This window comes from Stegostoma tigrinum, chromosome 4 (genome assembly GCF_030684315.1).
Source record: "Stegostoma tigrinum isolate sSteTig4 chromosome 4, sSteTig4.hap1, whole genome shotgun sequence".
Classification (NCBI taxonomy): Eukaryota; Metazoa; Chordata; class Chondrichthyes; order Orectolobiformes; family Stegostomatidae; genus Stegostoma; species Stegostoma tigrinum.
In genome coordinates this window covers 39,253,349-39,266,370 of record NC_081357.1, presented here as the reverse complement: position 1 = coordinate 39,266,370, position 13,022 = coordinate 39,253,349, and the positions used below count along the sequence as shown (strand labels likewise).

Genomic DNA, 13,022 nt, shown 5'->3' with positions numbered 1-13,022 from the left:
CCTAGGAAAAAGGCTCTCCCTTTCCACCCTATCTAACCCTCTGATTATTTTATATGTTTCAATTAAGTCACCTCTCAACCTTCTTCTCTCTAATGAAAACAGCCTCAAGTCCCTCAGCCTTTCCTCATAAGACCTTCCCTCCATACCAGGCAACATCCTAGTAAATCTCCTCTGCACCCTTTCCAAAGCTTCCACATCCTTCTTATAATGCAGTGACCAGAACTGTACGCAATACTCCACGTGCGGCTGCACCAGAGTTTTGTACAGCTGCAGCATAACCTCTTGATTCCGGAACTCGATCCCTCTATTAATAAGAGCTAAAACACTGTATGCCTTCTTAACAGCCCTGTCAACCTGGGTGGCAACTTTCAAGGATCTGTGTACATGGACACCAAGATCTCTCTGCTCATCTACACTACCAAGAATCTTACCATTAGCCCAGTACTTTGTCTTCCGGTTACTCTTACCAAAGTGCATCATCTCACACTTGTCTGCATTAAACTCCATTTTCCACCCCTCAGCCCAGCTCTGCAGCTTACCTATGTCTCTCTGTAACCTGCAACATCCCTCTTCACTATCTACAACTCCACCGACCTTGGTGTCGTCTGCAAATTTACTAACCCATCCTTCTACGCCCTCATCCAGGTCATTTATAAAAATGACAAACAGCAGTGGACCTAACACTGACCCTTGCAGTACACCACGAGTAACTGGTCTCCAGGATGAACATTTCCCATCAACCACCACCCTCTGTCTTCTTTCAGCAAGCCAATTTCCGATCCAAGCTGCTATATCTCTCACAATTCCATTCCTCCGCATTTTGTACAATAGCCTACTGTGGGGAACCTTATCGAACGCCTTGTGTGCGTATAACTGTGCTGACTATCCCTAATCAATTTATTCTTTTCTAGATGATTATAAATCCTATCCCTTCTAACCTTTTCCAACATTTTACCAACAACTGAGGTAAGGCTCACTGGTCTATAATTACCAGGGTTGTCTCTACTCCCCTTCTTGAACAGGGGAATCACATTTGCTATCCTCCAGTCGTCTGGCACTATTCCTGTAGACAATGACGAGTTAAAGATCAATGCCAAAGGCTCAGCAATCTCCTCCCTGGCTTCCCAGAGGATCCTGGGATAAATCCCATCCGGCCCAGGGGACTTATCTATCTTCACCCTCTGAAGGATTTCTAATACCTCTTCCTTGTGAACCTCAATCCCACCTAGTCTAGTAGCCTGTATCTCAGTATTCTCCTCGACAACATTGTTGTTTTCTAGAGTGAATACTGTTGAAAAATATTCATTCAGCACTTCCCCTATCTCATCTGACTCCACACACAACTTACCACTACTATCCTTGATTGGGCCTAATCTTACTTTCGTCATTCTTTTATTCCTTAAATACCTATAGAAAGCCTTAGGGTTTGGCCTGATCCTATCCGCCAACAACTTCTCATGTCTCCTCATGGCTCTTCTGAGCTCTCTGTTTAGGTCTTTCCTGGTTACTTGTAACCCTCAAGCACCCTAACTGAGCCTTCACATCTCATCCTAACATAAGCCTTCTTCTTCCTCTTGACCAGAGATTCCACCTCCTTCATAAACGACGGCCCCCGCGCTCTACAGCTTCCTCCCTGCCTGACAGGTACATACTTATCTAGGGTACACAGGAGCTTTTCCTTAAATAAGCTCCACATTTCTAACGTGCCAATCCCCTGCAGTTTCCTTCCCCATCCTATGCTCCCTAAATCTTGCCTAATCTTATCGTAATTGCCTTTCCCCCAGCTATAACTCTTGCCCAGTGGTATACACCTATCCCTTTCCATCACTAAAGTAAACATAACAGAATTGTGATCGCTATCACCAAAGTGCTCACCTACTTCCAAATCTAATATCTGGCCGGGCTTATTAGCCAGTACCAAATCTAATGTGGCTTTGCCCCTTGTTGGCCTATCTACATACTGTGTCAGAAAGCCCTCCTGCACACACTGGACAAAAACTGACCCATCTATTGTACTCGAACTATAGACCTATTAGCTTTCAGTTCCATAACAGCTCATATTTAAAGATTTCAATATTATTTTAAAAATTCTCTACCTCCAGCACAAAGGCTGCTCCCTATCCCAAATATTTCATTTCTCTGAGCCTGGTTTGCCTTCCTTCATCCCTCCTGTAATCACCTTTATCCAAATGGTCCAGTGCTCTGGAATGTCCTCCCTAATATCTCTTGCTTCTCCACCTCCTTTTCCTAATAACTGCAACTCGGCAGCGCTCACATCTCCGAGTCAGGTGTTGTAACAAATGGTTGAATCAAGTACTTACATTCATTTCAACCATGTGTGTCTTCTTTAATACTTCAATTGCTGCTTTCTTTTTGTTTTCAGCCTCAACCAAAGCTGCTTTCACTGCCTCTTCTTTCTCCTTTTTGGCCTGGACAAGCGTTTACACAAAATAAAAGCGTAATTAATGATAACCACTGTCTATTCCTGAAGAGAAATCATTTACATTGGTTCTAAGTCATTTTGGATAGAGAACTTTGGCAGTTATCATGAAGTGTTCATACTCATCTCTCCACGGCGGGTAAGATTCACCAGGGCTTGGCCGTATTCCCAGACAGAATGTGAAAAGTGGCTTGTCCATAAAGAACATCTGTTAAGGTGTAACATTGGTAACAGCCAGGGTCAGCCCATTGGCTCAGATTATCTTACCTTTTGTCTGAAGTGAGCAGCAGCATGGAGAACTAAATGGCTAAGTAAAGATATAATTCACATGTTATTTAATGTTGACAATACAGAGTATAAGCAGATCAAGTTAATGATTTAAGGCAAAACCCTTCTTTTGTATCCATCGGGTGAAATTACTTTTCCAGAAAAAAGCCTGTAAATAGATTTATATGTCCAGTATATTTGCACTTTGCAGTGCTTTAGCTTTAGAACGGCGTATCTTGTTATTACCATCACAAGTGACTCGAAACTGGAAGAACATCAATCCTACTGACTGTCTTCTTGGTCTGCACTGCATTCAAGTAAATTCTCTTCAGGACGTCAGCTCTAAAGCACACTACTTCAGCTTAATATTCAAAAGCATTTAATTGGTATCTTTTAATTTTTGCAAAACTTCCAGCAATTTTCACTGTTTGATGCTAAGCAAAGTAGGTGTCGTGGACCTGGAATGTTCTGGGCTGATAGGAAAGCAACATTTGAAGAGGAACTTGTCCTATTTCCAGAAGCACCTCCGTGAATGGAGCTTTTCCTTAACAACACGTTGCATGTTATTTTCCATTAGTTATTTAATCGAAATTTTGACCAAGAATTTTGGCTAACACAGTTTTACCTGCTCTGATAATAATTTAGGAAACAGAAAGTCTAATGAGACGTTCCAATTTTACAGGAGGAAGAATCAGTAAAAAAAAAGAGGCATGTTTGGCAGGCTAGATTGGTCTTACCAATACTGAAGGGGTCAGTGAGGACTGTAGAGAGAAATACAAGAACAATTTCTCAGGGTAGTAGTCATTTTCTCAATTATAATTGCAGCAACTGAACTGCTACTTACAAATGGAGTCATATCTACAGAGGCACACCCCCTTAAAATGATAAAGGACATAGTTTCCGATAGTTCTGCTTCACAAGGGAGGCAGTGACGGAGTCGTGCTGTGTATTAGAACCTGACCACCACCACAAGCACAGTCAGTCACCATGGCACTGAGCTAATAGAAAATCTTTATTATTCTAGCTGCCACAAAAGACATCACAATTACCGATTAAAATGGAGTGAACTGATGCACGAATCAGAAAGCTGACATTGTGGCAAACAATTTCACATTCTACGTAACTGTGAGCAAAGTAAAGTATTACTTCTCATGCTTCTCCATCTGCAGCCTTTGACATTGCTGACCAGAAATCTTCAGTCCCAGCCCATGCCATGTTTATATTCCACAAGAGTTTCCTGCCAATTCCTTGGTAAAATCTACCCTTATGATTAAAAATTGAAAGAGTTGTGCATGCTGTATATCAGAAAGAAAAACACAAGTTGCAGGGAAAGCTCAGCAGGTCATTGCAGCATCTGTGAAGAGGAAGTCAGAGTTACCATTTCCGGTCCAGTGACCCCTTTCCTCAGGGCTGGTGGTAGCTAGGAAAATGTCGGTTTTTATGCACAAGACACAGTGGGGGGAGGGAGTCAGGAGTGAACAATAGGTGGGAATAGAGCCCAAAGAGACAGAAGAACAGTGGTATAGACAAAGGAGTGGATAATAATCTGACTAGGAGGGTGAATAGCTGTTAATGGACACTGCCAGTGGCTAACAGTAGGTAGTGTGCAATGGCAGACAGTGTGAAAACAAGGCATGGCGTGTAGGATTGGGGGTTAGGACATGGAAGAGTTCAGGCCCTAAAATTATTGAACTCAATATTGAGTCAAGGGGGCTACAGGGTCCCCAAGTGGAAAATGAGGCATTTAAAAACTGAAAGACCTGTGGATGCTGTAAATCTGGAACAAAAACAAAGTTGCTGGAAAAGGTCAGCAGGTCTGGCAGCATCTGAATGAAAATGAGGCATTGTTCTTCCAGCTTGTGCTGAGCTTCGCTGGAACACTGCAGCAAGCCTGAGGCAGAGGCCAGGGAACAGGGTGGTGTGTTAAAGTGGCAGGCAACTGGAAGCTCAGGCTCCTTTTTGTGGGCAGAATGCAGATGCTCTGTGAAGCAGTCATCCAATCTACACCTAGTTTCCTCAATGTAGAGGAGACCACGTTGTGAACAGCAAAGATAGTGAGAAGTGCAGGTGAAGTGTTTCTTCACCTGGAAGGTATGTTTGGGCCCATGGATAATGGGGAGGGAGGAGGTAAAAGGGCGGGTATTACACCTTCAGCGGTTACAGGGGAAGGTGCCATGGGGCTATGGTGGGTATTGGACTGAAGGAAGAGTGGAACAGGGAGTCCTAGAAGGAACAGTCACTGCAGAAGACAGACAAGGGAGGGGAGGGTATTATGTGCCTGGTGGTGGTATCTCACTAGTCTCTCTTGCGATTCTCTATTCCCTCCTTCCTCATTGTTTATCTAGCTTCCCCTTAAATGCACCTATACTATTCACTTCAAACTTTGCTCCTAAAAGCTCACTGAATTACATTCTATAAGCTCCTGCACACAGTTCCACAGCATTGGAGCAGTATGGTGGTTCAGTGGTCACACTGTTGCCTCACAGCACCGGGGACCTGGGTTCAATTCCAGACTCAAGCAACTGTCTGTGTGGAGTTTGTAATGTTCTTCCTGTGTCTGCATGGGTTTCTGCCAGGTGCTCCAGTTTCTTCCCAATGTCCAAAGATGTGCAGATTAGGTGGATTGGCCATGCTAAATTGCCCTTTGTGTCCAGAGTTGAGCAGGCTAGTTGGATTAGACATAGGAATTGCAGAGTTACAGGCACAGTGTAGGGGTGTGAGTCTTGGTGGAAAGCCTTCTGAAGGTGTAGTATGGACTCAATGGGCCAAATGGCTTGTTTTCACACTGTAAGGGTTCTATTTATTCATAAAGCCCTCTAATACATCAATGTCTATGTCAACTGTGACAACACCATGGATTCAAATGTCTGTTTCCAAGGCAACAATCTCAGTGAATTCATCTTAAGGATATCTGTATTACCTGATTGAACTGCAAGTCTTTAAGGATGGATCCCAGGAAAGCTAATATTTGTGAAACTCCCATGGACAGCAACAGAATGCTGATAAAATGAAACTTGTGAAATCCCAGGGTCATAAGTGCAGAAGAATGTCAAAATAATGTTTTAGATGTGTTGAAGGGCACACAATTTAAACAGAGGATAGAACAATTTTTAGGGGCTGCAATTTGTGGATATCTACTTTTTTTATACACTTGTGCTCATACTTTAATGACTACATTTACACAAGGTAAAGGTACATTAAAGTAACAATTATGTGGATTTCTCTTTCACATATGCCAAAACTTTGAACTGTGAAGGCAATAGATATCTTCAGCCTTGTAATTACTGTATTCAGGGACACACTTTTTAATCACCATATTATGTGCACGTACCCACACGGTGACTTTTACAGGATAATGTAACTCACTGACTTTTGACCAAGTAGTCAATTTTTATCGATTAATGGCAGCATTCCAATTGGCCATAACAGGGAGAAGAAGGATGGTTGATGTTAAATCTAATCCTCACAAACAAAAAATATAGGCCCAATCCTGGATAGGACAAAATTCGAACTTGAAAGGTTAACTGTTTTTCTCTCTCTATAGATGCTGTCAGACCTGCCAAGTTTCTCCAGTGCTTTCTGATTTTCACCTGGGATCTTGGTGCCATGCTTGTATCATTTACTCACTGCCTTTGTCCATTGAGGCTCTTTGCCTTTTAGAATGATTAGTGATTTGTATACTTAGTTTGTACATCAGTAACTAACAAAGATTTGCCAAATAAATCAATAATGAAAGAAACGGCTTTCAGTTAAATCCAATTTCTCCCCTCTCCCTTCTGTCTTGTAATTAAAATGTCAAATTATAAATCTGTACTGTTTCATGCTTTAGAATCAATGTCTGTTGGTTTTTACAGGAAGTGTGAATGTTGTGTGATTGTGGAATTGGGCTCAACAATATTGCCTAACTTAACGCAACAGTGTGCAGCCAGTCGAACTCAAAACTCAAACTGACACCTGAATAATGTGTATTTGGGTAAAGTTCAGACAGTGGCTAGAGCGAATCCTCTTAGAAAATGATGGGATAGGAGAAAATTGAAGATTAAAAAAGATATAATTTTTATACCCAATATAACATTGTTGCTCGCACTTCCTCCACAGCCTGCCTAATTTCGTTCACAGTCTCGTTCATGTATTTCTTATGAATCTGTGCTCCCAGATCTGTAACGGAAGAAAAACAGTATTTTAGTGTATGCCTTTTAAATTACAGTAGTAATGAGCACCAAAAATTTACAAAGCAAATGTGGATTTTGTGCCTAATTTTTTCTGAAGAATATGTACTTAATTGCATTAGCAGGATAGAGTATGTCACAACCGAGGTGAAATTTTTTTTACTGTTCTTCTCCACTGTCCATAACACAGGTAATTTTAATATTTTTTAAAATTTGATTTCCTTTTCGAGAAAAGCTGTGGTGTGACCCCTCTGGCAAAAAAAGACCTTCAGTTTGTGAAGTCCAATTTTAAAATGACTCACCATACACTCCCTTAAGGATTAAGACAAAAAGGATGGTTTATTCAAGCATTCAACTCAGGAGCTAATTTGGACAAACACACACACACACACACACACACACACACACACACACACATACACACACACAGGTGCAGACACGTACACATATTGACGCAAGAAGAACGAAAAGAAAAGTAAAAAGAATTTACTAATGACTGAAAGAAGAATCAAAGGCACTAACATTAATTCATGTGAAATAGAGTCAAGTAAGTCAATATTGAACATTTTATATAAGCTTGGATACGGTTGAATTGTAGTTAAAGTAGCAGTAATATCGCTCTTGTAGGGTGGAAAATTTGTTCACTTTTCAGGTGACATTATTATTGCGAGAATTAAGAACTTTTCGATAAATTGAAGCAGGCGGCAGTTTTCTCTTCTGATGTTCAAAACAGAATCATGAACAGAGTGAAAACTGTATAATTTGAAGATGTTAAAAAACCAGCAGTTTCAGTCACATAATTGAGATTGCTGGTGAGGCATTCAGCAAATGAAGTGGGATTTGATGCCCCTTTGCGAAAGGCTATCGCATTTTTATAGCTGATTATTGGAGTTGTTAGTGCCATCACAGGCATAAAGAGGTGCAACAGTTTCCTTGAAAATCACTCCAGCTGGGGGGTGCAGATTGTCTGTGGCTTTCGTGGCATCATGTGATCATTGACAACATATTGAGAGTCCATCAGTGTGTCCACATTAAACAAATTTTGACATGAGAATGAATTTTTAAGGAAAACATAAATGCTATCTGGACATGGCAACACAAAGTAAAGCACATACACGCTACTACAGTCAAAGACACATTGCATTTGTATGACCCTGGTTACGATACAACCAAAAAGGGACTGGCATGATAGAATCCACAAGCATATTGCAAAAATTAATTGTCAATGATTGATTTGATTTGATTTATTGTTGTCATATGTACCTAAGTACATTGAAATGTTTTGTTTCGCGAGCATTAAGGGTAGATCATAACATTCAAGGACACACAGATCATAGGGTGTTTAAGCAGAGTGAGGCATGCAAGGTTACAGCTGCCCAGGAGGTGCCCAAAAGCAAGATCAACACTAGATTTGAAATTAGAGAAGTCCATTCAGCAGTCTCAGAACTGCAGGGAAGAAGCTGTTCTTGAACCTGTTGGTGCCTGTTCAAGCTTCTGTATCTTATGCCTGACGGAAGAGGTTGAAACAGAGTATCACTGGGATGGAAGGGGATTTTGATGGTGTTGACAGCCTTTTCATGGCAAAGAGAAGTGCACGTGGTGTCCAAGGGTCTAGGCCCGAAACGTCAGCTTTTGTGCTCCTGAGATGCTGCTTGGCCTGCTGTGTTCATCCGGCCTCACATTTTATTATCTTGGAATTCTCCAGCATCTGCAGTTCCCATTATCTCTCTCTCTCCATGGATGGGAGGTTGGCTTTCATGATGGTCTGGGCTGCGTGTACAACTTTCTGTAGCTTCTTACTGTCCTGGCAGAGCAGATGTTATACACCCAGATAGAATGCAGCCAACATCACTCTTTAGCATTCAGCGACATTCAGTGCACAGCAAAAATTCTATTGTATGGTTTCTCTTTTAATCTCATTGCAAAAGGCAGAAATTATACAAGGCTGTGAAATAATTTATAATCATTTAATATGTTTTAGATATTCTACAGAAATAATTAAAATGGAATGAATTCAGGTTCAACACATTTGGCTACAGCAGGTTTGAAGAACACAATGACAACAACAGTTTGGAAATAATAGAAGAACATAATGTGAATGTTAGTTCCTTTATTTGCTAGTTAATTTTCAACTGGAGTGGTAAGCCGCGTTACATCACAATAGTGTTTATTGATCAACTTTGTGACTTTGTAATTACTTTAAAACAAGACATAGTTGCTGGATCTTCACAAGTACATTGAAGGAAACAGATACTGAATATCAAAGTTGGAGGAGACAACCTACATTAGCTGGATGTAGAGATTGTTCAAAAGATTTGAAGAGGAAAATGGATCAGTGAAGAGAAAATTCTATAGAATGACTGGATGCTCAGCCACAAAAGATAGAACTAAGGGTGGTGATGTGTTACAGTTCACTCAGGGATTCCAGGTTGCTGTGGTAACATGTACTTTTACATATGTGTTATATTCAGGAGTGATGGATATTAAGACAGGGATACTACCCAATGTGCCACTTGAGCACCTCAAAATCACAGTGTGTTTGATAAATAAGGTTAGAGGAGCAGTGATGTAACCAAACAGTATGCAGATTTATAGGTAAAGTCAGATCTTATGTGTGATGTGTTGGGGAATTAGGAGTTAATGGAAATTGTTACGGAACAGGCAGGCTTTTTAATAATCTGAATTTTATCTGGGTTTAAGAATAGGAGATCCCAAGGAAAATAGTACTGTACTATAAAGTATGATAGTAATATTTCATTAAGATTAGGACAACATGGAATTGGGTTTCAGAGAAGAAAGCGTTGAAATGGATGGAAGACGGCAGGCAATCTTATAGAGTGCTATGTGAGCAATCTTACTGATAGGTAGGATGTGGGATTTCATTATCTAGGGGTAGGACGTGCGGCTTGGGGGCCGGGGGTGGGGGGGGGGGTGGGTGGTAGAACCAGATACACAAGCAACTTTTAAGAGGCATTTAGACAGACACATGAACAGGAAGTGTATAGAGGGACATGAGCCATGCACAGGCAGATGTGTTCAGTTTAACCCGGTGTCATGTTCAGGACAGACACAGTGGGCTGAAGGGCCTGCTCCTGAGCTGTATTGTTTTCTATGTTCTATTAATCAAATATTAAGATTAATGGTTGGATAGGTGAGTCCATGAGTGACTAATGTGGGATCAAATCAATAAGAAGGGAATGAAATCTGTGCTGGCGACTGAAGAGCATACCCCAGCCTTCACAATGACTGAGCAGGATGAGGTTACAGATCATGTCATTCTTTATTCTGGACAGGCAGTCTAACAGCAGGATGGCATTTGAGATCAAGGCAGAGAGATGGAGAAATGGAACTCAGTACCATCAAAGAACATGGGATTGCTAACCATGCTTTTCAGACCATGCTCCCAAGGACAGGAGGTACTTGAAAGAAAATGCAGTGGATTCGAGAACAATTTGACATCTTATATGGTTAAAGAGAAACTGTTGAACTTGTTCTTCAAAATCTGAGCAAAAGATTAAATGTTTGATTCATCACATCAATGGCAAAACTGATAGTGAAGATAAGATATTTACTCAAGCATGTGCAGGTGTAATTATTATCAGGGACAACACATTTTTAACCAACGAAGTGTAACCTACCGTTGTACAATTATTTTGCATATTAACTGTATATTCATTGTTTAGTGCAACCGTTAAGTATGTAATAACCTTAGCAGTTAGCTTTCTGCAGTGATTATTTGACCAGCATGATCATGTTTAAGAAAATGTTCTCAGTTTGCGAGGAATTGGCAACACGACGTGAATAACGAGACGGAGTTAGCGAGCTGCGCAGTTTTGATGAATCCAAGATTTCTGAAGAAATGAATGGCCGTTCAACCGCGCTGAGGAAAACAGGCAAATCTGCCCAAACCTTTGTAAATAAGCCTGTTCTGCGTGTGTTCCTAAATGCACATTCTGAAAACCCGATCAAGCTCCGCATGGGATGAAACCGGGTGTCCCAGTGAGCCTGGAGCAGGCTGAGGGTGATCAGACAAATCAGCTCCAGTTCTCCACCGTGCCCCTCTATAACCAGCACAAACACACACACACTGCAGCTTCGACAGCACACACAGACATTGCAGCTTCACACACACTGCAGCTTCACACACACTGCAGCTTCACACACACACCGCAGCTTCACACACACACACACTGCAGCTTCACACACACTGCAGCTTCACACACACACTGCAGCTTCACACACACTGCAGCTTCACACACACACACACACACACACACTGCAACTTCACACACACTGCAGCTTCACACACACACTGCAGCTTCACACACACTGCAGCTTCACACACACACACACACACACACACACACACACACTGCAGCTTCACACACACTGCACCTTCACACACACACACTGCAGCTTCACACACACACACACACACACTGCAACCTCACACACTGCAGCTTCACACACACACACACTGCAGCTTCACACACACTGCAGCTTCACACACTGCAGCTTCACACACACACACACACACACACACACACTGCAACTTCACACACACTGCAGCTTCACACACACACTGCAGCTTCACACACACTGCAGCTTCACACACACACACACACACACACTGCAGCTTCACACACACTGCACCTTCACACACACACACTGCAGCTTCACACACACACACACACTGCAGCTTCACACACACACACACACACACACACTGCAACCTCACACACACTGCAGCTTCACACACACACACACACTGCAGCTTCACACACACACACTGCAGCTTCACACACACACACACACATTGCAGCTTCACACACACTGCAGCTTCACACACACACACACACATTGCAGCTTCACACACACTGCAGCTTCACACACTGCAGCTTCACACACACACACACACACACACACACTGCAACTTCACACACACTGCAGCTTCACACACACACTGCAGCTTCACACACACACACACACACACACACTGCAGCTTCACACACACACACTGCAGCTTCACACACACACACACACACACACATTGCAGCTTCACATACACTGCAGCTTCACACACACACACTGCAGCTTCACACACACTGCAGCTTCACACACACTGCAGCTTCACACACACACACACACTGCAGCTTCACACACACTGCAGCTTCACACGCACACACACACACACTGCAGCTTCACACACACACACACTGCAGCTTCACACACACACACTGCAGCTTCACACACACACTGCACCTTCACACACACACACTGCAGCTTCACACACACACACACACACACACACTGCAGCTTCACACACACTGCAGCTTCACACACACACTGCAGCTTCACACACACACACACACTGCAGCTTCACACACACACATTGCAGCTTCACACACACACTGCAGCTTCACACACACACACACACACACACACACACACACTGCAGCTTCACACACACTGCAGCTTCACACACACACACACACACACACACACACACTGCAGCTTCACACACCTCTCCCCTGGTTTGGGTGCACCATTTGCAGCTCTTACCCAGTATACACTTGTGGGCGTCTAGTTGAACTAAAGCATGAGTTGGCGTCTTGTACCAGGTGGGCAGCCCCCGGACCCCCCTATCTGGGGTCACCAGCAGAGACTTCCTGGATGCGATATTAAAACACCAAGTGTCCATCAGGGACCATACATGTAAATATAAGGAGAAACTAAATAAGGAGGGTGGAATGAGCTTCCTTCCAACTAACTCGTCCAACCGTACAAATGGGATACTATCCAAGATGCAAACGAAAAGCTCATCTCGGGGCTCGGTAGACTTAAAAATGTTGATGTCTGGTGCACGAGACATACAAGTGAGTCACGGTTACCAGGGAAACGGGTGCAGATTAAAGTCCAGCAGTTGTCACAGTGACGTTGCTACAGTGATCTGGACAGTAACAAATGGAGACTGACAGGCAGATAGTGTGGGTGAGGGAGAGTAGGTTAGAGACCAGCACAGAGAGAGAGAGAGAGAGGGGTGGAAGGACGGGGTCAGGGGTCCGGGGCTTGCGGGCTGGGGGTTATCAGAAAAGGGTAGGGAGAGAAAGGAGCGAAACGAGAAGGGGACCGAAGGAATAGGGGGG

General features: G+C 42.8%; 1 protein-coding gene across 1 annotated transcript in view; it reads right to left on the bottom strand.

The window, feature by feature from the left end:
* LOC125452234 (uncharacterized protein C6orf163-like) overlaps nucleotides 1–12,757 on the bottom strand; it is a 30,185-nt gene extending 17,428 nt beyond the window's left edge. The window contains exons 1-3 of the mRNA XM_048530405.2: nucleotides 12,439–12,757; nucleotides 6,771–6,865; nucleotides 2,322–2,429 (exon numbers count right to left, since the gene is read on the bottom strand). Of these exons, the coding sequence (XP_048386362.1) occupies nucleotides 2,322–2,429; nucleotides 6,771–6,865; nucleotides 12,439–12,748 (513 nt within the window). The 5' untranslated portion in view covers nucleotides 12,749–12,757. The remainder of the gene's footprint in view (nucleotides 1–2,321; nucleotides 2,430–6,770; nucleotides 6,866–12,438) is intronic.
* Nucleotides 12,758–13,022: the final 265 nt, after the last annotated feature.